General features: G+C 42.4%; 1 protein-coding gene across 8 annotated transcripts in view; it reads right to left on the bottom strand.

Annotated features, from left to right (window-relative positions):
• Positions 1-26099, bottom strand: part of myo6a (myosin VIa) — a 134305-nt gene that overhangs the window by 70050 nt on the left and 38156 nt on the right. For all 8 annotated transcript variants that reach the window (XM_080490683.1, XM_080490687.1, XM_080490682.1 and 5 more), the window contains exons 10-12: positions 25198-25278; positions 18990-19170; positions 9519-9663 (exon numbers count right to left, since the gene is read on the bottom strand). In XM_080490683.1, coding sequence (XP_080346809.1) covers positions 9519-9663; positions 18990-19170; positions 25198-25278 — 407 coding nt within the window. The remainder of the gene's footprint in view (positions 1-9518; positions 9664-18989; positions 19171-25197; positions 25279-26099) is intronic.

The following is a 26099-nucleotide window of genomic DNA, read 5'->3' as shown; positions in this document are numbered from 1 at the left end:
AAAGTAGTAAATTTAACCAATAAATAATTTCTAAGAATTTTTTAAAGTGCAAAAAATGTAAAGATAATAAAAGTAAAAAAATATTAAATAGTACAAATAAATTGAAAAAAGAAGCTATAATTTGAATAACATAATAATTTAATAAATATAAAACTTTTCTAATGAAAATACATTAAAAGAAAGGTTAAATATCAATAGTTAGTAATTACACGTCTTTACAGGACAGTTTAAGAAATAAGCCTTTCTTCATGGGTTTTCATTTGTATCCTGATACGCAGCGTTGTGTGTTTGCATCTTATCTTTATTCCTTTTTTTTGCTGAATTTCTGAACCTCTTTCAGCCGCAGGTGTCCCGGTTTGAACCGCTTGTCTGGGCTGAAAGGAGCTTGGAGAACAAACGTGCTCAGTGATGAGGACGTGAGCGACGTGCCGTTTCCTCGTGGCTGTCTGGCGGCAGACGGGAGCGTTTCTCCCCTCCGGTCTCATCTTCTCCATCACTCCCAGGATTTAGTCATTAAATGCTTGGAAGAGTCCATGAAAGAGCAGCGGGGGGGGGGGCTCAGGTGTGTGCCGCTCCGGGCAGGCCCGAGGTCGACTGGAATCCTGGGAGCTCTCCCTTGGCATGGGGCACTGAGCTGTAGAAATGGTATAATGCTCGGGCCGGCTCCTCCTCGTATGCCTCAGTGCTTCGCCGCTTCGCACTTATCTTGCTAAACTGGAGCCGATTCTCCAAGCCGTCAGTGGTCCGAGCTGGCGTTTCTGCTCGGAGACGCTCCATTTCTCGCCCTGGAGTTTGTTTGGGTCCTTATCTGTCACCAAGTCGCACCGGCGTCCAAATAGCCCAAAGTCAACGCCTTTACAGGAATCAACCCGCGCTTCCCACAGCCACTCGAACGGAGCACGGCACACGCTTCAGAAATCACAACAACTCTCCAACACACAACAAGATCACATCACTCTTTCAAATGAAGGAAAGATACACACAACGACATGGGAAAAACTGCACAGGACGTGTACAGCCACCCACGAAAAAGCTGTAGAGTGGCTATGAAAATGACTACAATCGCAACATAAAGGCAATTTTAATGTTCCAAAATACAGTGAAATGTCCCAAAAAACTGTACGCTCTCGTATACATGGCTGATACTTCGGAAATTCAGGAGTAAATATCTACTGCATGTCAACAATTTGACACACACCGAGAAAAGGCTGTCGGTAAGTAGGTAAAGTTTCTGAGCAAAATCAAAGTGTGGAAAAATAAACGATCATATAGAACATCGTCCACACACACATACACACGGGCAGAGTGTGTGTTGACTGTTTTCAGTCATATGTGCTCAGCCAGGCCGTTTGATCCTCAATAGTTTGGCATGCCAGCCAGTGGAGAGATCATTTCAATGAACGAGGGTCTGAAGCACACAAACAATCCTGTTTATTGATATCACTTCATGCAAAGTGGAGCAAATAGAGCGTGAACCCAACTCAATCGATGGTTCTGCTTGCACACAGCCGGCTGGTGGCTGCAGCACCTTGACGATCCTCCCGGGCAGAGTGTGTGAAGTGTAACTCTGCACTCTGCTGGGATCTCTGTGACCGCAGTCAGTGTGAGGCTGCTGTGGTGCCACTGGGTGAATGTGGGGCCATTCAGAAGGTTCTCTCGAGGCGCTGCGTGACGGATAAGAGTCCTCACAGCGATACTTGTCCACTGCAGATGAGCAGCGTGACACAAGAAACAAGACCGTGTCTTTGACTCGAAGCCTTTCGGGACAGTGGAAGAGTCCGGAGACTCTTGGACAGAGATGACGATGGAGGATCCTCACAACAAGAGCAGCGTCAATGTCAAATGACTGGGTTTATATGTGTATAGAAAGAATACACAGAGTCTACAAATGTAGAGGAGAAATTCACGGTTGGAGGACTATGTTAGTTTTCTTTAAGGCTCGGGGCCTTGGAAAATGCAACGTTTTGAAAACTGCTCCCAAGGGGGAACTTTTTGAAAATGCACTGAACTGCGGAAATGCTGCTGCTGTGCATGCGAACCACGGCCGTTGTTGTGTAAACAGGGCCTGAAACATTTGTAGGGTACATGCAATTGTATGTACCGATGTATGAGGGTGGAATCCATTAAAAATAGGCTATCTCGTATATTAATTTATTTAGTAGTAACAACGCTTCTTGGCAATCTACGTCGCGAAAAACCAATTTGTTTCCATTTTAAATGGAGCCATATTTGAAAGGAAGATGCATTTGTGGGATGAGCAGAACAGGTTGGTTTAATTTTATTTTCTGTTCGCACTGCGTGATGGGAAAGTTTTAAAACACAAACTTATAGAAGAAATGCAATGACAAAGAATGAATCCACGTCATGTATGTACAACGCCAGCACTAAAAAAGTTAGGAATCAAAAAGTCTGAATTTTAACTCTTAAAGTGAGTTTAATTACGATTCATTCACAAAATGTTTGTGAATTGATAAGAGAAATTAAGAGCAAATCAAAAGGCACAGATAATTAAAATCTTCAACATAAGTGCTTGTTATTTAATATTTATTTATACCGTTATTGCAATATAATCGCATAACGAAGTTCATCCAATACCATTAAATATATACATTATTCCCAATGGAACAAAAAAACGTATCAGAAGTAGAAACAGATATTTCCTCGGCATTATTAGTTCAAGAGAGTGCAACATTCCCCATCGTGTAGAATCACTCTATCTGTGATTGTCTGGGATGTAGAAACTCTGGATTTATTTTTTTCATTTAAGGAACACAATGTTTTTCTTTCAGGGTTGTAATCGAAACGAACGCCAACGGTGAACGTCTCCGTGATTACAGCCATGGATTTCCTCTGTGTCCCCGCGTAAAACTGAGCTTTAACTCACCTTGCCTGGAACAATAAGGGCCATTAATAACATTAGACGAGCGTGTTTTTGCATCAGCAGAATTTGTGGTCCCATTCAAGCTGCGGCAAACCATGAAGGTCACCTTTATTCAGAGCGCCTCCGAGCAGGAATCCCCCGCTTTGAGAGGCTCCGAGGAGGACACGACTGAAAACCTGCAGGTCGGCTGTTTGTTAAAGAAGGAAGATTAAAGGATCTGGAATTAAGTCGTTTCATGGGAGTTCAAAATGTATTTGGCTGCACTAGAAAAACACTTCCAAACAGTGTTAAGTGATGAGGTTTTTTTTTTTCAGAGTCTTGTTTTTCCCCCCCAGTGTTTGTTTTGTTCTATAACCCAGAAGAAGAAGGCAAAGTTGTGCGACTTTCACATGTTTAAAGAAGAAAATAGCAAATTTTAAGAGCTGGAAATCAATTCTATGAATATGATATATGCAAGCTGCTGCTGCAGGTATTCTTCAGACAAAACTCCAGAACGTCTTCACTCCCAGTTAAACTTTTAACTTATTTAATTATTAATCCTTGTTATAAACAGCCTACAGTTAGCATTAGCATTCCCATATGCATATTCTCCTTAAGGCCCTGTTTACACGACAACGTTTCACGTGACAACACCTAAAAAAAAAGTCTGGGCTTTTACACTGCAGCTGCGGACACAGAGACAACGATGTAGTTAGTATGCCGGGCCACTGGAGGGCGCTGTTGCTTGATTTTGTAATGAAACTACACAGACGTGTGTGGAGAGAACAAAACACTATAAACGTGTAGAAAATGGAGAGAACCCGACATCCGTATGGACTGATGACACATCGGATGCTATCAGGGGAGAGTATCAACTATTAAACTACTGATCTGGACGAAAAAACTAGAATATAGACCGCGGGTCGTACCACTACGCGGCCGCCATGTTTGTTTACAACTGGATGAGCAGGAGGGAGGGGGAGAGATGTGCATGCGCAGTAACAGGCTCTGTAGCCTCCATCAGTCTCTGCAGGAGGGATTTGCGCCGTGAAAGAATCTTTCCACCTTGGGAGCCGGATTAAAAACTTTGCGGATACAGTGCATCCGCAAACTGGTGCCGTGTAAACGGACCCCCCAAAAGTGAAGAAAGTTTTGCGGATGCACTCTAATTTGTTATCGTGTAAACGGGGCCTAAAACTGCTGCTCTGTTGCTATTTCATCAAACTGCTGTTTACTAGAGGAGGAGCCTCATTCATCCTGAACTTATTCTTGTTTACGCAACAATGTTTTCAAGTGAAAACTTTCGTGGCGTTTTGGATGTTTGTTTACACCAAAATGGTGGTGTTTGAAAACGGCTCCTAATGTGGAACTCTTTGGAAATGCACAACTGTCTTTGTGGAAACGTAGAAAACACAGCTCATTGTTTCCATGGAGACTGAAAACGCTGTTACGACGCATGCGCGCCACGGCTGTGATAAATACTTGTTCTGCACATGCTCAGTAGATGGACAGTAAGAACAACGTTTTCCTCCAGAGTGTCATGACTCCCAGTCCATATTCTCCTGGGACTTGGTTTTATTTTGAAAGTCACCGTAATAACGTCTGCCCATATGAATGTCTGCGTACTTACATTGTTCATGTTTGTAGCGTATCGTTCTCTGTGTTCAATGTGTTTGTGGTTTCGTTACCAAAACAAACAGCACCAACTCGCGGCGCATCATGAAAACTACATAGGTTTCAGCGTTTCCGCCGTTTACGTGTAAACATACATAATTTCTTAAAATGTTACTATGTCAATGCGAAACTTTTCTGAAATGAAAATGCAAAAACAATACTCTTCCACTTGAAATGTGGTCGTGTAAACAGGGTCTAAATATAATGTCAGCTGCCTTGTTGTTATGAGTTTATAAATTCTGTTTATTCAGCATTCTCCCAATAACTAATGTAACTTCAGCTGAACTTAGTTATCAAGACTTTTAAAGTGACTAGTTGGAAATAAATAAATAACTAGTAAAAATAACCATTCAGTTGTTAAATTCATGACTCGTAACTAGCAACTATTTTAGTCAGGAAGCTTTAGTAACATAGAACATGCATACGTGCGTAGAACTGCACTTCATGTTCACCTGAAGAGAAAACATTTAAGTGAAACGTGTTTTCAGATTTGATAGCTAAAAGATCGAGACACGTTTTACCAGTTGGGTTCAACTTTCCCGTCGTGGATCAAAATGAATGCAAAGGTTGTGAAAACCTGACATTACCTTTCATTTTCAATCCTATGAAATATCTGTATGAAATCAGGTCGTCACTGGAGGAGCTTCAAAAAAAAAAGTCAGATCCAAACGTGGCCAGCGACCTTCCGGGCCGCCTCTCCGACCTCTCCTAATCAGACTCGGCATCCAGGCGCAGCCCCAAAAGGCCCAGATGGCTCCCCACTTTACTCCTAACAAGCGACTGGCAAAAGGCAGCGGCCTCAGATCCGGCGTGGATCCGCCCGGTTTAGGACGGTAAGAGACGAGACGAGGCAGCCAGCTGTTTGCGGCGCCTCTTCTCAGAGCCTCGTTTCAGTCCGTCGTAACACTCGAGTGTCGGCGGAGAGCCGGCGGGAGCTCGGTCGTCTCCCCGGACGACAACAAGACGAGCAAGACATCGACCATCTGCTGTGTGAGTCAGCTCACTCAGGCCCGCACGTCCCCGCGGGTCAGACCTGCTTTCAAGTGCTAATAACTGATTGTGTTTTGTGTTGGTTTGTATTAATGCACCGCGGTCGGGTCCAATCTGAGGGGAAGGACCCATCAGAGGTGTGGGGGTGTGTGTGTGTGTGTGTGTGTGTGTGTGTGTGTGTGTGTGTGTGTGTGTGTGTGTGTGTGTGTGTGTGTGTGTGTGTGTGTGTGTGTGTGTGTGTGTGTGTGTGGTTGTGGTGGGGGGGCCTTACAGTGTTCAAACTGTACAAACAGTATCAAGAGGAATGTCCAATTATTTAATTGAAATTACTGTTTGAACTTTTGGCTGAAATGAATGTTACGGTGTGCTTTTGCGTTAAAAAAACTAATTTCATAACAAACAACAAAATTCAACAACCTTTCTTATCAGATTGAACCACGACGAAACTTCACGTAGTATTGTTCTAATGTAAAAATGTTTTAGGTTTTTATCCATGAAAAGTGCGACGTATATGAACTCGTGCTATATAATTAATGATGCGAATGTAAATCAAAAGCAGTTCAATTAAATTGATCTCTTGGGAAATGAAGTTTCAATGGCTTCTTCCTTTCATGGTCCAACACCTCACTGCACAGAACTGGAGGTTTCCTCGAGCGATGTATTGACTTAGTAGCCATTTTGAAATTGATCTGTAAATTGATTAATATTTTTTAGACACCAGCTGCCGTCAACTGAGCATCGTTTGAATCTGTAAACAGCCATGTAATAATCCCACAGCAGCAGCATCAGCGACACAGTGGATACGATGTCAGGGGAGTAGAGATATTTCATAGTAGATAATAAAACCCATCGAGCGGACAGTTGCAATATCAGCAGTGCTCGTCCTCATTTGACGAGACGGAAGCATCAGAGCTTCGTTCAAGACAACCTGTTGGATACAACTTCTAAATAGTAAATGCAGCTCAAATCCACTTTTGGCTTGAAACCCGACAGTAAAGAATCAGTGCTTTACAAGGTAAAAACCCTAAAGCCAAACCCCAACCTTACCCCGAACCATTAACTCCAACCTCCAACATTAACTCCAACCTCTAACTCCAACCTCCAACATTAACTCCAACCTCTAACTCCAACCTCTAACTCCAACCTCTAACATTAACTCCAACCTCTAACATTAACTCCAACCTCCAACATTAACTCCAACCTCCAACATTAACTCCAAGCTCCAACATTAACTCCAACCTCTAACATTAACTCCAACCTCTAACATTAACTCCAACCTCTAACTCCAACCTCCAACATTAACTCCAACCTCTAACTCCAACCTCCAACGTTAATTCCAACCTCCAACATTAACTCCAACCTCCAACATTAACTCCAACCTCCAACATTAACTCCAACCCCTAACATTAACTCCAACCTCTAACATTAACTCCAACCCCTAACATTAACTCCAACCTCTAACATTAACTCCAACCCCTAACATTAACTCCAACCCCTAACATTAACTCCAACCTCTAACCTCTAACATTAACTCCAACCCCTAACATTAACTCCAACCCCTAACATTAACTCCAACCTCTAACATTAACTCCAACCCCTAACATTAACTCCAACCTCTAACCTCTAACATTAACTCCAACCCCTAACATTAACTCCAACCCCTAACATTAACTCCAACCTCTAACATTAACTCCAACCCCTAACATTAACTCCAACCTCCAACATTAACTCCAACCCCTAACATTAACTCCAACCTCTAACATTAACTCCAACCTCTAACATTAACTCCAACCTCTAACATTAACTCCAACCCCTAACATTAACTCCAACCTCCAACATCAACTCCAACCTCCAACATTAACTCCAACCTCCAACATTAACTCCAACCCCTAACATTAACTCCAACCTCCAACATCAACTCCAACCTCCAACATTAACTCCAACCCCTAATATTAACTCCAACCTCTAACATTAACTCCAACCTCTAAAATTAACTCCAACCTCTAACATCAACTCCAACCTCTAACATCAACTCCAACCTCTAACATCAACTCCAACCTCTAACATCAACTCCAACCTCTAACATTAACTCCAACCTCTAACAATAACTCCAACCCCTAACATTAACTCCAACCTCTAACATTAACTCCAACCCCTAACATTAACTCCAACCTCTAACCTCTAACATTAACTCCAACCCCTAACATTAACTCCAACCCCTAACATTAACTCCAACCTCTAACCTCTAACATTAACTCCAACCTCTAACCTCTAACATTAACTCCAACCCCTAAGATTAACTCCAACCCCTAAGATTAACTCCAACCCCTAAGATTAACTCCAACCTCTAACCTCCAACATTAACTCCAACCTCCAACATTAACTCCAACCCCTAACATTAACTCCAACCCCTAACATTAACTCCAACCCCTAACCTCTAACATTAACTCCAACCTCCAACCCCTAACATTAACTCCAACCCCTAACATTAACTCCAACCTCTAACCTCTAACATTAACTCCAACCTCTAACCTCTAACATTAACACGAACCTCCAACATTAACCCAAATCCCTAAACCCAAATTTTAACCCCTGACCCCATCGTTCTCCTAAACTACAACCAATATTCCGAACTTCCAACCCCAATCCCAAACCCATAATTCCAACCCGAACCCCTCACCCATGACCGCTAACCCAAACCCCCAAGCTTTTCACAAAATCCACCAGAAACACCTCAGTTCCTTTTCCACCAACTCTTCCAGGAACTTTTATTTACCAAAGTCGAATAATTCCCAGTGGCCTGCATTTTCAATGAGCCTCCGATTTCAGGAAGATTTATTCAAATCAGGATCACGATTCTACAAACTGGTGCAGCAGAAAGCTGTCACTTCTGAGTGTGTATCTGCTGGGGTTTCTTCTGTTAAAAAGAGTTTTTCCCTCCAGTGCTGCCTGCAGTGTTTGCTCATATGGGATTCTTGTTTTTTTCTCAGCAACAGTGCCATGAGATTTCCATGTTGTAATTGGCATCATATGCTGCATCCCCCTGACTATAAGTCCCATCTGTCAATGCTTCATGAAAAGAACATCTAAAGTTACTCCGGCGTGCAAGACACATTTATTTTCATTGCACATTTAGCCTGCAATTAGCCTTCTTTGTTTTCTTAATCAGCCCTCACAGGTTTCTCACACACTCTGAACTGTTTCTGCTTCTCTGTTTATGTTTTCAGGGGCACTTTTCATTATGTTGACTTTTTTTTTTGGCAACATTTTGTTTGCACTTCCAGTTAAATACGATAGCAATAAAGGTTTATGTGTGGTACTGTAGCATCTTTCTGTTGTCATACAGTGACATCTAGTGGACCCAGATGGTATGCAATGTATATTTTGATATACGAGTAAATGTTTTAAAAAGTCACATGACCAGCCAAACCCATGTGTTCTAGAAATTATGGTAAATAAAAGTATATTGAAAAGTGAATTGTGTGTATCTGATTTGATGTAAATCATATTTTATGACCGTTTATTGTGTAAAACTAACCTTTTCTTGCTATTTGGCAACACTACTCAAGTGAAAACTCCTGATTACCTTATTATAACTCCCCTTTATACCTCATTTCAATATGAATAACTTGTATCCTTTGTTGTCCTTGACGTGAAGACATGTAGACGCAGGTTTTCTGACCCCAGAATTAAAACCTTAATGGTTTTCATTGATTGAATCTGCTGGAAAATTGAGCTGTGATCACCTCTCTTCTAAAGACATGGTTGTTAATCTTTACAAGCTTGTTCGAATCACACACATCTACTCCGTATAGACTCATCTCATTCTCAACCACATTAATGTAAATCCTTCAATATGAAGTCTTGCTTTAATATTTTCTTTTTACAACTAAGGCTTATGGTTGTGTTAAGTCTGCAGAAAATGAATAGAAGTCATTGGACTGTCCTCTGACAGTTCCGGAGACGCGATGGCGTGTGAGTGTGTGTGTCTTACTTGATGACTGTTCCTTTGGCGCCCCCTGCTGTGGTGAGCATGACCCTGGAGGTGAGGCTGACTCTCAGGTCCTCCTGCACCAGGCCCAGCAGCTCGGCGCAGTGCTCCAGCGTCTTACTCGACTGGTTCCTGATGTTGCAGCCGCCTGCCGGATAGAGAGGAGCGCAAAGAGTGAACACACGCAGCCGAAATATGATGATGACAATCTGGCGACGCGTCGAAGACGAAGCTGAGCGCTTGAGGAAAACAATAAATCAATGAGATGTCAGTAAACAAGCTGGTCAGCTTAAACCTGTTGTTAGAAGTCCACTTTGATAAAAGATTACAGCAAAGAACAGAAAGGCGTTTATATGCGTGAGTACGTGCAATATACATGTGTGTATGTTTGTGTATATATATACTGTATGTATGCGTGGGTATGTGTATTTATATCTGTATGCAGGTGTATTTGCGTATTTATATGCATGTTTATTTAATATGCGTGTGAGTCGGTATGGGTGTACGTATGTATGTCTATATATGCGTGCGTGTGTTTCACCGACTCGATTACAATAAAGACTTAAAGAAGAAAAATCAAGAGCGGTCATGAGGAATTTTAACTCAGGAAACACTAAAATATATATGACTTTGTATTTCCCTCTATATTTATTTCTTCATAAAATTTATATACTTTTTTTTTTTTCTGTGTCTCTTGAATGCATGGGCTTTAAAGGAGACATATCATGCTTTTAAATCCTTCCTTTTTACATATAAATCATACAGTTGTGGTCTATACAACGCGGAACTGCAATGCTTGGGTCTGAATTCCTCATTATTAGAGCTCCACAGGCCCCTTTTCTGATGTGCTTCTGAGAGCAACTCGTTTTGGGGCGGTCTCTTCAAATGCAAATGAGACACTTCATACCCCGCCTCCTCTCCAGGTTGCAGAGGTGACACTCGGTTCAACGCCACCCTGTTCGGCCATCTTTGTAGTTTGATAGAACAGATACAATTATCTAGCGGCGCAGAAACTTTATATTCACACATTATTTACAAAATGTCAACAACGGAAGATTTGTCCATCCAGCCATACATGTTGGAGCCAGAGTCGGACCCGGCGGAGCGAGATGAAAATGACGATGATGCACCTGAAGAACAACGTCTTCATATGGATGTAACGCAATGGTGTGTTACTATATTTACACTAACTTCTCCATCCATGCCCACTACTACAATACTGCCTGTATTACAACGACTATTTAACACAGAAGTTACATTATAATCTAAAACGAGCACACAGCGCTAACATATGAAGACGGTGCAACTGCTAATGCTAACAAAACAATGACAGGGACGTCTTATCATCACACTTTTTAGCGTTATATACAGCTTACCGAAGTGCTCTGTTCGTCGTCTCCATAGATAGAAGGAACTGACCGCTCAATTAGACGAAGTCTTTCGGCAAATCCTTCTTTATACTGGCGGAGGTTGCTGAAGCAGTCGTCCTTGAAGTGATTCGCGCACACAAAAATGACCTTACCCACAAATGTGGGTACATTTCTGTGAAAAATAAAACTCAACCAGGCACTTCGAAAAGGTTCTGATGCTGGGAGACGGTGTAACGAAGCTTGTGGGTTACTACATCCAACAACCGAACATTTCGACTTATCCTCTCGTAACTTCGGTTGGACTACAAAATCGCAGCGAGAAACAAAAATGGCGGATTGCTCGAAATGTCGATGTCCTAATTTGGCAGTTCCGCTGAGAATACTGTGACGTCATTGTTCAAAAAACGTAATAGAGAATAGAAAAATCGAAACCGATCGCAAAATATGACCAAAACAGAATATAAAGATATCAACGGAGCACCTGAAGAGACTACTTTGAACTTTTCTGTTCTTCTAAACACTCTAAATATACAACAAAATGCATTTAAGGGCTAAAAAAGTGGATTTAGCATGATATGTCCCCTTTAAATTCTTTATGAGAACAGCACTTCCTGTTTTAGTCCTTGAGTCTCTGGCTTAATGAGAAGTGACCTGCAACAAGAATAGCCAAATTCTCATGCCGAGGCTAATTAGGGTCCTGGCGAAGAAACAAACAGGGGAAGCTTTTGACAATGGCGTCACCTTTTTTAAGTTATTTTAATGATCGCCTCAGGCGATTACTTGCATGCGTTTGCCCCTTCTGATTCATCGTTAACCACGACCACACATGCGAGGAGCTGCTGTAGGGGAGCATTCGGGGGCCACAGAGGAACAAATGGCACCTTTCACTTTCCCCCCTCTCGAATATCGTGTCGGCTAAAGGATTTGAACTAGCAAACTTTCAGTCGCAGGCGAACTTCAGCTTGCTCCAACCTCGAGGCCACTGCTGCCTCTTTTTATCCAAAACCTACCGTAACACCTTTGAGGAATTTAGAAGAACACTGCATTGACTGACAATTGACTTTTATCAGGCCATGTTTACAGCTCAGACCGTAGTGCGTTGCAAGAGATGGAAATTACTAGTAAAAGTATATTTTTGGATTTGATCTCGTCTCGCCTGTGTAGTAATGTTGCTGCTTGAACACCAACCCTCATCCTAAATCCATTAAATGTAATTATTTTGCCTTTATGATATTGTTTTTTAACTATGAGTGGACATTTAAAGAGCATCAGAGCCGATACTTCAGTCTAACACTGGTTCTTTTTTGAGAAAAGCCACAGTTGTGTTCCTGTGTAAAAGGTGAAGTGATTTGTATTCAGATTTGGCTCTGGGCTGTGTGTTGTGCTTGTCTGCCTGGAGCTCTGAGGTTATACAGGTCAGTGAAGGGTACATGTTTTCTGAGAATGGTCGGTGGGGGGTTTTCTCTCCCCGCAAGTATTTCAGTTTAAGGAAAAACCAAAAAAACAGCCTTTGAATAAATATTTGGGACACATCCCAGGGGCCTGTGGGTAACAACTACCCCCCAGGAGCAGTTATAGGCATCATGGACGTGACAACTTACTTTGTATTTCACAAATAAACTATTTAAAAACAAGACACGCGAGGAAAAACCAAGGGAATATATATATTTTTTTTAAAAAGGTTACTTCATCATTTCATCACACCATTATTACTATTATAAAAATAAACTTTTTCTTTATTTTTTTATGGTGTACTTTTTAAACATTGTTATGAGAATTTTTTGATTAGCAGATTTTAGCTTGTCGCATTGTAACGACACTAACTTAGATGGTAACTGGTTACTTTTAACCAACTCACTGAAGCATTAACGTGCAAGCTACCACAGTACCCGTCACTGTATATGAAAACAGTTGTAAAGGTGCTGCCTCTCTCAGTCCTGCTATCTTTAGACCCCGTTTACACGACAATGTTATAAAGTGAAGATGGGAAACTTATGTTGGGTGTCCAGTGCACAGTGGTGCTCAGAACCACTCGAAACACTACTTTTCGAAAACACTCCGACTCCATCTCAACAGAGTCTATGCATCGTTTTCAAAAAGTTGCTGTGTAAACGTAAAACCTTTCTGAAACAAAGACCCAAAAACGATGTCTTTTTTTATGAAATGTCATTTATAAAGGCCCTAAGCCTTCAATTAAACTGTTGTTTTCATGGTTACTATTTCACTAAATCCCTGCTTACCGGAGGAGAAGCTCATTACTCGCAACTTGCAAGATGAACGATGTTGCACTGTAAGTAACCTGTTTCCACATGAGCTCTGATTATCATGCTTATATAAAATATAGTTTCCATTTTAAACAGCTTCTGTTGGTATATCGGTCAATTATCTCAGCGGTTTTCTTGCAGTGTTTTCTGGCTATTAGTTCATGAATCCATCAAGTGCTGATATGCCCATTATAGAACATCTTACTCCCACCAACTTCCTCTCAATACGCCGGTGCTCACCATGCACACTTCATCACCTTGGATCCATTCCGAGTTCTCAGCCTTCCTGTATGGCATTTACATGTTCTCCCTGTGCATGCACGTGTATGCTGGCTTCCTCCCACAATCAACAGGCATTACTGACGGTGACTCGAAATGTGTAACTGTGCATTGGCCCTGTGATTGGTGACCTGTTCATCGGTGAAGCCATCGTAAGCGAGGATATCGTCCAAACCTGGTCAGGAAAACGAGATCGGTGGATGGTTTCGTCTCTTCCGATCACTCTTTTCTCAAGAATTATGTACTAGTGAATCGCTGTTTGCGATATGTTAAAACCAGCCTTTAACAGGTGAGATGCCTCTGTGATTGGAGCTGCCACTCGACCTCGCTGTCTCTGGAGAATCCAGCCTCTTAAAAAAAAAAAAAAAAAACCCGAGGTGGGTGTGAAATGTGAATGAAGTAATCTGCTAAATCCCCCGCATTCCTGCAGCGACGACAGCATATCGACCCACACACGACCCCGGCTTGAAGCCGAGGACGCGCTCCCGTTGTGCCGTGAGGCGTCGACGTGAGAAGACTTGAGGTGAGTCAGTCCGCGGGGAGATGAAGAAAGCGGTGGGTGAACTGGGTGGGCTGCAGGAGCGAAGAGTGGAGCTGTCAGAGAGCCGAAGCGGCGGCGCTTCCCATGGAAGTCGATCGTAACGTCCCGAGTGCCGTAACAGCTGCTGAAGGCGGTTTGTGGCGATGAAAGATGACACCAAAGAGTGCATCGGTGCGTTCGTGCCTTCACACCCACGGTGTTGGTGGAAGGCGAGCCTTCACATCATTAGAAGAGCCTTTCTGATCAATACCGGGAATCAATAGTGCCTGAAAACTAAGCCCAGCTAATATTAAATCAATAAGTGGCTGGTGAGCGGGGGCCCTGCAGAAGGAAGTGTTATTAGAATAGAGTCAAGAACTCACACATGATCTCTAGTTAATTAAAATTCATTATTTTCAGCCGCCCCTTGACAGATTTCTCAGTTTACTCTGACATATATGGAGTCCTGGAAAGGATTGAGTTTTCACTGTCTTGAAAATGCACCAAAACACCACAGAATCATGGAAAAATATCAACAAATCTGACAATAAATTGAGATGACAACAATGGGAGTCAATCAGGATGGGGTTTCCTGAGCTAGAATATTAAAACTAATAATATTATAACTTTATATTATAATAAATGATCCTCTTATTGTATTTTCTGGACTATAAGTCATACTTATTTTTGTGCTTTGGCTGGCCATATGACTTGAGAATCAAAATATATCCATATATACCATGTGTGAGCACTTGGTGTCACTGTATGACAACAGAATGCTGCAACAGTAAAACAGAAAAACCTCCATTACTACTGTGTTTGACTGGAAGTGGAAGAAATGGGTTCCCAAAACAAACAGGCTACACAACACAAATCTAGCCTGAAGTGAACAAGAAAGTTGTTGCCTTGATGAAGAAAACAAAAAAGGCTCATCGTGGACTAAAAGAACGATGCCTAGAGCAGAGGAACTTTATCACAGACGGTTCTGGAATAAAAGCTACTGGACCAGGATTATCAACGCTGCAGTTTCATGTGGACATAGAAATGTGCATTTTGAGAAAATACGGCAATAAATCTTGTGATGTTCCGAGGCAGATCAAACAATCATTTACACACTTTCATCCCCAAAGAGTCACAAAATAACCTCAAAATCTTTCAACTATTGAAGGTACTCTGAACAAACTCATGCAAACATAAGAACTTTGCAAGTACTACGCTGAAAGACCGAGAACTGAAAACAAACCATCGTCTTGGTATGAGGGCAAACCACTGTACAAGTGATTCCCGACCTGGGGCAACATAAAAGTGCTGTTGAAGAGTATATGCATCCATCAATTCAGACCTACAGGCAATTTCGGATAAACCACACATGCGTGTTTTCGGCCATAGAAAACCTTGGTCCCGATAAGGAACCACAAACTGTTTAAATAAACAACAAAAAACACCATATTTTAAGTTCTCAACCCATTTTTGGAGGCCTTGACATAAAAATGTAAAAATCAAAACAGCTGTTAGAGTTCTTTTACAATTATCCCCTCATGAGCTTTTCAAAAGCTCGCCGAAGCCTTTTGGTCTTCAAAAAGCATAAATAAACAGTCTCTAACGGCTTCCAAAAGCTGGCCCTCCAGGGCCCAAACAGTAGGCTGAGCGCCTCTCTCAAACCTGGATGATCCCCCCCCACCCCCACCCCCACCCCCACCACCGCTCACCCTGCTCGCTGTTAAACATGTGGGATGATAGTCTCCCGTTGCGAGAACCAGCCTCTTTAATAGGCGTCCCCGTTGCGCTGCTTCTTCTTCTTTTCCCGCGGAGGGAGAAAATGACGGGGAGGAGTCCGGAGCCGAGGAACTTCACTTCCCAAGTTCAAAGGACGAGTTGATTTTCATGGAAACTGAGCCTCTCCGGAGGGGCCCCGACTGAACGGGTGTGCAAAATGAGGCGTGAGGTGGGGAGGCGCACCACCGAAAACCACGCCGCAGCGGGCCTCTTGAAATGCAGAGAGCGAACTACTCCAAGTATTAGTTCGTATAATGACGGCACGGCTTTCTGGACGATGTAATTAATGAATTCCCCCTCAGTGGAGGAGAATAACTCCAGACATCAAAAGTTGCCCGTCACAATTCCTTTGGGTCCTAATTACATATGGAAAACAAAGGAACGGGTGGGGGTGGTGGGGGGGTCCATTGGCCACGTTTTTACAAATGCATTTATCACCGATCCCGATGACGCCTGAGCCGAGATGGAGGCTGAATATTACAGGCATCAATCATAGCGCGGGGCGTCTGGAGGGATGGGATCACCGGAAAAAAAAGGCTCCTGCCTCTCAGGAGGCGAGCGAGCGCCGTTAGAGGAGCAGAGAAGCCCGAGAGATGGATGATTTCTGATAGCAGGCCAAATGCAATTGGGGAGCGCCTAAGGGGCGAAAGCGCTGCACTCCTCCCTGCGTCATCAGTCAGAGCGACCGATGATAAACTGTCGGGTGGATCGCGGCGGAGTTCAAAGTCTTCGTCCTGATCTGGAGCCATCCATCTTCAGTGAGGTTTCAATTACTTTCCATGCATTGGAAGCAACAGAGTCCTTCGATCAAGAAACCTCAATCACGACAAATGGATAAATAATTAAATCATTGGAGTAACGAGACAAGTAAGAGTACTGACCTTTACCTACTTGCTGATACAGACTTCCGAAACTGGTACTTACTAAATGCCATAAGGCCTAATTTATACTCCATATGCCAACGAAATGCGAAGGCTATGCATTTTTTGCACACTGCCCTATGTGTACTTTAGACTGAGCTCCAGCCGGCTGTTAATGAGTGCATCAGTCATACTTCAAACGCAACGCTGGTGTGTGAGCCCTGAATCTTCTGTCTCCTCTTGATATTCTGACAGAAACTAATTTACAGCCGGTCTTACTTCTGTCAGTCTCATTAACTTTGAAGGATCTCCAAACCGCGGACATCGCTCGTGCTCTCTTACGTAACTGTGGCCGACGTAGTTAAGTCTCCAAGTATCTTTCGTGAGGGTCTTTTGAAGGGTTAATGGAGGACAGTGAGAAATATCAATGTTACCTTACATGGGAGTCAGGTCCAATTAAGAGCACTGAAAATACACAAGGTGGACAGAAGACACACCTGAGGTGCACTGAAGCCGAGTGCTCAGGTCGTTAAACCGCAGCCCGTTAAATGAAATATTTTGGAGATGTTCGCCGTCGCTGGTTTACACGAGTCTGGAGGCAGAATTTGAGTCGGTGGCGTCGTTAAGGCGGCTGCACAGACATGTCACAGAACATTAGCCAATAACGTCGTCACCTCTTTAATATTCCGCAAACAAAAAGGGCCTCGGAGGCTCGTCGTCCTCGGCAGAATGTGCCCTTACCAGTCACAACGTCTCGATGATGCTTTTGTTTCCAGTAAAAGAGCGGCACACCGCTGCTTTTGACCCCTCGTCTTTGAGCATTCCTTAAATTATAGAGGCTCACAACTTCATTGGATGCCTTCATCAACGCATTACATTGCGACCACCGAGGTCGTCTCCAACTTTCGCTTTATTCGATCTAAAGACTACTGACTTGTTGCTCTACCTCCTTACTTATTGACTTATTGTCTTTCCAGATGCAGTGACAGACTGAGGCTCCATTTACGCGACAATTCAAGTGAAAACGCATCGTTTTTGTGTCATACAAGCTTCACAATTAAACTGCAACATTTTGAAAATGATGTCCATTTACATGGAGACGGCAGAAACGCTAAAAGATTATGTAGTTTTCCTGTACGGCCACTAGTGGGTGCTGTTGGTTGTTTTTGTATTGAAGTAATCTCCTTTGACCAAAAAACAAACTCAAACCTGCTTCTTCCCTTTTAGGAATTAAAATTGACATTCCGACCATCTATTTTGACCTTAATATACAATTAATCTGAATTTATATGTGCTGGATTGAATGAAATTTAATACACTTTTTTTAGACAGTGGTCAGTAAGTGTCAGATATATTCCACACGTGAACATGAGAGCCTACCTTGTAGAAGTTGGACTTCTTGGTTTTACTAGAGTTTAAATTCACTCGGACTGGACGTCCACCTGACTTTCATTAATTCTGGCTCAGATTAATGATATTTCACCCCTGAAATATTAATTACAGCTCCTTTTTTCGGTCAGTGATTTTGAGGGGAATAAAAACATCTCCGACAGACATGTCTGCCCTTAAACTTTTTATTAGTTAATCTCAGTGTGAAATTTGACATTTGGATGAAAAATGGAGGAAGTCAAAAGCAACCCCAATAAAATGGGCCAACTTGGAGCACGAAGGGACAGGAAAGTGGGAATTACTCAGAAGAAGACTCCACTTTAGTTGTCCTCTAAAGGATTTTCATTGTTTTTATACTGATAAGGGTCCATTGAGCGTCCAAGGTCAACATAAACTTTATTATCCAACATTTGTCCCTCTGGGTGCAGCCAGCAGTGCAACATGAATAACTAAGACAACATTCTCATAAACACCTATACAAACTGGTTTAGACTTATTAGATCCATGATAGTAGGACCAAAGCAGTTCTTATGCACATTAGTGAACTGAGCCAATAGTAAGAAGTGAAACTCTAAAGAGGATAGCTGCAGTCAGTCTTTTTCCATGTGGTGTTCCTGTACAATTGCTCAGGTCGTTGAAGGTGTTTTGTGCAATTCTGCTACATAATTTAACTACACCCTCCAGTCTGTTGGTATTTTCAAGGCTAAAAGAACCATACCAATAGAATCTCAGGAGAGATTCAATAAAACAGCAATAAGCCAAACTTTTCTGAGAATAACATTAAAATCCTTCAATTCTCTGTAAAAATGCATGTTTCAGTTACTTTTTTCCCCACGGAGCAACAGCATGGTGCTAAAGAGATATTTCATTGTGAATGGTCATGTTGCGATACTCTTCCCCTTAAAGGGCCGTGATCGTTGCCATCTTTGTTTTAAAGAGCTTTGTCATCGGCAAATGTGACAATCCGAGGATTCCCAACAATCTATCCCAAGAGGTACTGACAAGAGGATTCTCACCTGAGGTGCTGCCGGCCTCCTCGAAGTCGATGTTCCCGAGGTGCAGCACGCCGGCCACCACCCTGAACAGATCCAGCTTCTCCGTGTCGTTCAGGCCGATCTTCTTCATGGCCACGCTCATCCTGTTGAAGTCCCCATGGTCGTCCAGCAGCGGGTCCTTCAACGGGCCCGACTTGGTGTGCTGAGGGAGCCGGACAGAGCGGACGGTCAATGACGCTGTGGCTCCTTCGGTTCCTACATGGACTACTTAAAGACGAGTGCAGAGACAAAACCTGAAAGACCTCTAAAACAAAACACAGTCATGAACCTGGAACTAAAGTCTCTCAAGGGGAGGAGCTATACTGTTTTGTCTGCGACCATATTGACCCAATCTGTCAGATCATTTAGTTCAAGGGTGTCGAAACCATAATTCAGGGGCCACAACCAGCCCAGTTACATCATGAGTGGTAAGATATAATCATAGCCATAATAACATGTAAAAACTGTGCTTGTTGTGGCACAAAGTATACGTTAAGAAAATGTCCATATTTTCACAAAACCAAACAATTATGTCAGAAAGTATCTACAATCTCAATATAAACCCAATTTTAATGAAACCATCTAGAGCAAGATACAGTGAAATGTCCCAATAACTTCTCCCATGTTGCATTATGGGTGTTTTTACTAACTCACCCTGACAGTTTGATAGCTTTCAGGACTGCATCACTGATATCTCAGCTCGGGTCTCAATGTTGTGTTTTGTCAGTGCTCTGAAGAAATTTGTTTAGAAAAAAATATCTGTTTACTTTAAAGACTTCTACCATTTGTTTGGTGGTTTGGCCAGATTGGATCCGCTTCTGCTTTGGCCCACGGGCCTTATGTTTGACACCCCTGATTCACATTCTTGTCAGTTTAAATGTTACACATTAAGGTTTATCTCTTGTTTTGCATCATGAAACATGAATTATTGAAAATTTGCTGTTTTGTCATTGATTCCAACAGTTACATAATAGTTATATAAACATACAGGGCTGTAAGTATTTTTTTATTTTTGATTGATAGGTCCAGACAATCTGATCTTACAAAAACAAAAAAAAAATCTATTATTTTGAGAGTAAATTCTTGATTTGTAGGATTTAATACCCAAATTTTGACAAACTGTGGAAATTTTAACATAACCTGCAACTTTTAGTGTTTTATTCATTTAAAAGTAAATTTTTTTGGTGTGTGCTAATTTTTGGAAACACACCAGCTTTAGATCACTAAAGGATTCTTTACTTTTGAATATCAAAAGTTGTTTTTCTTTCTGTCCTGCAGATGTGAGTCTAGAAAGTCTAAAAAGGAAGTGTCCTAATAAACTGGTGCCTACTTTCCCATTACTGTTACTGCGGTCTATGGCTGCTCCAGTCCTGAATGTTCTGTGTGGAGTTTGGAAGGTCGTCTTCTGCTTGGAGGAGTTTGCTCAAAGTTCCGCCAACAAGGATCACCAAACCAAAGAGACGCGCGAAGAATCACCACCATCAGCACAAGCAGACACAGCAAAGATAGCGAAGGTGGAAAAAACAGAGAAACCCACTCGAGAATGTCACAGTCTGATGGGGAAACTCAACCTTTTGGTGAATTTAACTCTTTAATCTCTATTTAATGTCTTATTGGATTTTTCTTCACTTTAAAGTTGTTGCTTTTTGTTTTTAAACTGAAGTCGTTCTTAAGGATCGCTGGATCAAACTGTGTTTAATGACACATTAAGAGACGTGTAACTGGAGATAAAACGTCTTTAATGGACAAACAAACTGAACTAAGGAGCCTCATTCAGTCAATCATTGGAAAGTCAACAAACATTACCAGAAGTCGGCGCTGGAATATGACGACAATTATGGAATCACAGCAGAGAACTTTGATGTGGTCGCACTTCTTGTTGGGAAATTTTGTCTAAAACTACAAAATCAAGCTTTGTTGTCAGTGTTTACAGTGGATCTTAAGGCCATGAAAGATTTAATAGAATAGAGAAAACAATTAACCAGTGGTTCCATTTTATATCTACATGATAACAAATATCACATTAATGTAAAAACAAGTCATAAAGAGAATTTGTGGTAATTCTTTAGCATTTAAGCTGCAGATATTGTGTTTGTTACTCTGTTTTTTTGTTGTGTTATTGCTTTTATATTGTAGCTTTTGCATTTATATTGTGGTTTGTACACTCACATTGAAGATTTTCATTGACAATACAGCTTCTGCATTAGTTTAGCAGCTTTCAGCTTTACGTTGCAGCTTTTACATTCGTGGTGCGGCGTTCGTATTCGGTTGCAGATTTTGAAATGACGATGCAGCTTTTGCATTTGTATTAAAGCTTTGCATTCACTTTTGGCAACTTGCATTGGCAATACAGCGTTCATATTTATGTTGCAGCTTTTGCATTTTGTGAGGCAGCTTTTGTATTCATGTTAAAGTATTTGAAATGATGCAGCTTTTGCATTTGTATTAAAACATTTCCAGTCATGTTACAGCTTTTGCATTCATGCTGCAGCGTGCTGCGGCTTTAACGTTCATGTTGTGACTATGTTTCTCATAATTTGGGGTTTGATGTTGAGTGATTGTGTCTCCGTGTTGGTGCTGTGATGGACCGGCAGCCAGAATCTGTCCAGAGCCGACTAAGAGAAGCTCCTGCGCTCCACACTTGGACAAAGCTGGTATAAAAGACGGATGAGTGGATGGACTTGTGGCCTCACAGACTCTGGGGGGCTTGAAATCCGCAAAGGTAATTTAAATTCTGGCAAATTCAAACAAAACCTTCCTTCTTGCATATTTTATTGCTGCTATTCCACCACTGCAATCTGAGCAGGCCGCTCTCAGGCAACCGTGCAGACCTCAGGCTGCGATAGGACTCACTCACTTTCCTTTTTACCGAACTGAGAAGAAATTGCAAATCTGGACCCGGAGGTGTAACAAAAACAACTCCGCTGTGACATTCTGAGACACACAAAAGCAACTCTGAGTCGCCCTTCGTTCCCTATGCAGCAGAGGAAAGTCAAGAAACTGCAAGAAGCCCTCGGAAGATAAAGAAATCCGCATGCATTAACCCCCGACGAGTCCGAGAGGATGTGACCCCCACACAGGAAAAAGAAGGCAGAAGCAGAGAGGAGGAGGACCGAATCACCTTGTCATCCTGTGCGATACGAGCCGGAGCAGTGAGGAGACATACAGTACATCATTTATCAGATTACAGCACCTGAAACCACAACTAGCCTCAAGCTGATGTGCGGCTAATCCCTCAGAGTATTTGTTTTATTAAGGCTGAAGGACCGGGCGGGAGGGGGAGGGGGAGGGGGGAGCGGGAGGTCAGGCTTGTTTCCTCAACTTATCCCTTCCCGACATTTCAGGCTCCATTTCAAATTAATGCAGGATATTCCGCTTTGTGATCGCAGGCTTTTAGCAGGTTTCACCAGAGCCATTTGTCATCCCCCCCCGCAGCTCCGTTTGGAGCCAAAGATCGTCTGCCACCGTTATTTCACTTAAGATTCTGTGGACTGGTCCGACATCGTTTCCAAAGAAGAGGAAAAAAAAAGTCTCTAAAAAAGACTCTACTTTGTGTTTTACACATCGTCGCAGAAAAAAAACGGCAAAAGCAGGCAGGGATGACTTTGATGCAGTTGTTTTGTTTGGAGGTTGTGTCTTTGTTCGGTTTTCTGGAGGTTTACAAGGTCTGAAGCTTCTTCAATTTCACCTTCATGTTGAAAGAATTAAGAAAGCGTCCCAACTTTTTTACTTTCTCATGTAAATTTTCCAGCCTCGCTCCGAAAATCTCATCGCTCGCTTTTATTCCGCTGACAAAAAGTTTGTATCTTTGGCAGATATTCCGGTTAAAACGGGTTTCTTTCAACTTTTCCAAGCTCAGTGTCCAAGCTTACAAAGTTTAGATTTGGAGAAACGACGGCTTTTACGCGTCGAGTTGCTGTAGCGTCCGCTCTCTCCCACGAGTACGACTTTGTAGATTTAGAAAGTTTCAGCCATTGTAGAACAGATAACAGGCCTCGTTCACACCAGCAACAGCTTCATTTATGCATTTTCGGTTCAGAAATGTTTTGCGTTTCCATGGAAACGGCAGAAACGCTGAAAATGATGTGAGCAGGAAAGGCCACAAAGGTTGGCACTGTGCATCGTTTTGGTAATGAAACAACACACAAGCGCGCAGAGAAGAATACGCTATGACCATTAACAATGGGAGCACAAGGACATTCGTATGAACAGACGTGTTATTACAGAGACTGTCAACTATAAAAGTCCACGGAGAATCTGGACTGGGAGTCATTGTTAATGTTTATAATGTATTTTTCCTCTGCGCGTGTGTGTGTGGTTTCATTACAAAAAACAACAACAAACAGCACCCACTAGTGGCCTAACATGGTAACTGCATCCATTTCTGCTGGTTTCGTGCGAAGGAACCTCGTTTTTAAAGCGTTGCCATGGACAGGAAAATGCAAAAACTCTTTGTAGGAATGGGGTCTGAATAAAATGAGTTCTCCAGAGAGATAAGATCAAAGTGTTTCAGAGATTTAAATGATTTCATGTAAAGCTGCATCGGAAAACACGAAGAAGCATTATGAGCTGCACGACTTCACTGGCGTTACATTATTGTTGCCAAACTTTTTTGTCTTTCAACTCGATTCAAGTTTAATAACTATGACCCCAGCTTTGCTTCATGCATCTTAAAATTGTAATTAAAAGAATTGGGAAACCTGTGGGGTGCTCATGTTAATGCTAAAGATCATGAAATCCTGCCATGCATCATTAATTTACAGAAGAAAAGAAAAGAAAAAAAAAAAAAAGTCACTTTTTTGGATCTAAAATTTTAATCTTGATGTTTTATTTATGGTTTAACCAAAAGCAAAGAATCACAGATCGGGAAGCTTTGAATTTAATTACGGAGATGGGATTTCTGAGCTTTGCTGATGCAGAGACAGCAGAGCTGCAGCCTATTGTCCATGAACCCCCCCGCCCCCCCATGCTTCTAATAATGAACGACGCTGCACGGAGGGGAACGCCACATGCAGCTGCAGCAGCAGTAATGGAGGACTTGTGCATAATTAATCAAAGGCCAAAGGCAAAAAAAAGAAAAAGGAAGTTCATTTCACATGATGAGGTTTTTTTTTTTTTTTTCTTACGAGAAATCTTTGTGCGGCTCAGAGTGAGGACACTAATTAAAATGTTTGCTCTCAAAGCGGATCTGCAGCGAAGAACATCGCGCAAATGAAATATCTGACAGCCGGCGTGTCGCCGCGGTCGTCTCCAATAACGTGCTTGTTCCTTTATGGTTAATGTGCTTTCATCAGCTGGGATGAAAACACGCTGCAGGTGAAGAGATTCCGTCTTAAATCCTGTAAACCAGGGGTGTTAAAACAAAGTTCGGTTCAGGGTCCACATGCAGCCCAACTGACTTTTAGCGAAGCCCCGCCCACTGGATGCAAACAAACCAATGGCATTCAACTACAAACCGCCGGGACTCGGACAAACGTTTCGGCCACACAAACTCAACGCCACAACAGGAAAGCAAGAATGTCTACATTAGTTCCAGATGTTCGGCCAGATTGGAGACTCTTGCCGGCCGGTTTTGGCCCATGGGCTTTATGTTTGACACCCCTGGTTTAAAGTGACGAAATACTACTAATCAATATCAAATAGTTAGATAATTTATTAATTATATTTATTAATATTTTTCTATATTCACATTTAAAACGATTTCTTCACAACTCGCCATTCTACTATTTTAACATATTAAATATTCCCCCCCCCACGTCATTACTCCTCCTTTAATATCTAATCAATAATAGGTAGATGTTGACTGTGCAGGTTTTATATTCTTCACTCTATTTCCTCCTCGCAGTGTTTCCAACAGAGGACAAAGACTCAGGCTGGAGAAGATGTGGAGAGATAACGGAGGACAATCTCTCGTGCACACCGAGGAGGAAACAGGAGGTCTGAATTCATCTGCTGACTCGGCGTTAATGAGGAGCTGCCGTTTCCTTTGTGCCAGCCCCGCAGCACCAGAGGCGACTTAGTTTAACTCTCGACTTGCTATTGAGAGTCAAACATGATGACAGACCTCAGCCGAGATTAAAAACACCGATAACGTTTGCGTCTTTAACACTTGAACCCGTCCGCCGTGAAGTTAGAACTCGATGAGAGTGAGGCTGAAATGAACTGAGACGATGGGATCGGCGTTCCGTACCTCCGGGCTCTTTCGATTCTGCATGATCTGTTTGTCTGTGTCTTTGGTGGCGAAGAAGCGGGTGCATCCTCGGTTCAGGTACTGCAGAGCAAAAACAAAGAGAGCAAGACAGTGTGAGACAAAACTTTGTAAAGAAACATCGACGATGAAGACATTTTGGCCTTGAAGCCTCATAATTCTCATTTTTAATGAAAACAGTTATGAACTGCAGGTTTTTCTTATTCACTACTTAATTCTTATCTGGAAGTGATGTAAGCAGCTACTGTTTAACTGTAACTATTCAATCTGAACGCAACAAGGTGAGAGCACCGAGTGGTCTCACGTTAGTCTACCAAGGAAGACAAACTGATTACAGCAGTTATGAGCCGACCCAGTGTCATATCAGGCCCCGCTGGCTAATTACAAAAGAGACAGTGGGGAGGAATGGAGCCTGGAGGACCGTCGTCGAGGGCGCTGGTGTTCCCGATTTATTTCGCAAATACAGGCAGGCGATGAGAAAGAGTTGCAGTCTACTTCTCCTGTCCAAGGTGCTGACCTGTACAAAAGTGTTGTGGTTGAAGGAAAGCATCTTTTTATCTGTATCGGTGTAACGCACCGCCCAGCGTGCCATTTTCAGGTGCGGTGCGTTTCCACGCGAGAAATTGAAACACTCTCTCAGACACGTACCGTTTTTACTAAAGTGTGCCTAAAGTTACCGCCCCTGTCCGTTCGACAACCGTTTCATGTAACCGCATCACTGTTGGCCGATCAGCCACACGGGGCAGCGTTTTAAGAGCCAGTGTCCATAATCGCAAAGCATCCTCAGGCTAAGAATAGCCCTTAGTGATGTCACTCTTAAAAGAAATCTTGGAATTCATCGAATTTTAAGATTTTTCTTAGAATTTTCCCTCACTAAGGTAAAA

The sequence above is a fragment of the Lipophrys pholis genome, assembly GCF_963383615.2.
Source record: "Lipophrys pholis genome assembly, chromosome: 21".
In the NCBI taxonomy this organism is placed as follows: domain Eukaryota; kingdom Metazoa; phylum Chordata; class Actinopteri; order Blenniiformes; family Blenniidae; genus Lipophrys; species Lipophrys pholis.
The sequence above is the reverse complement of the archived record's forward strand: the minus strand, read 5'-3'. Positions and strand labels throughout refer to the sequence as shown.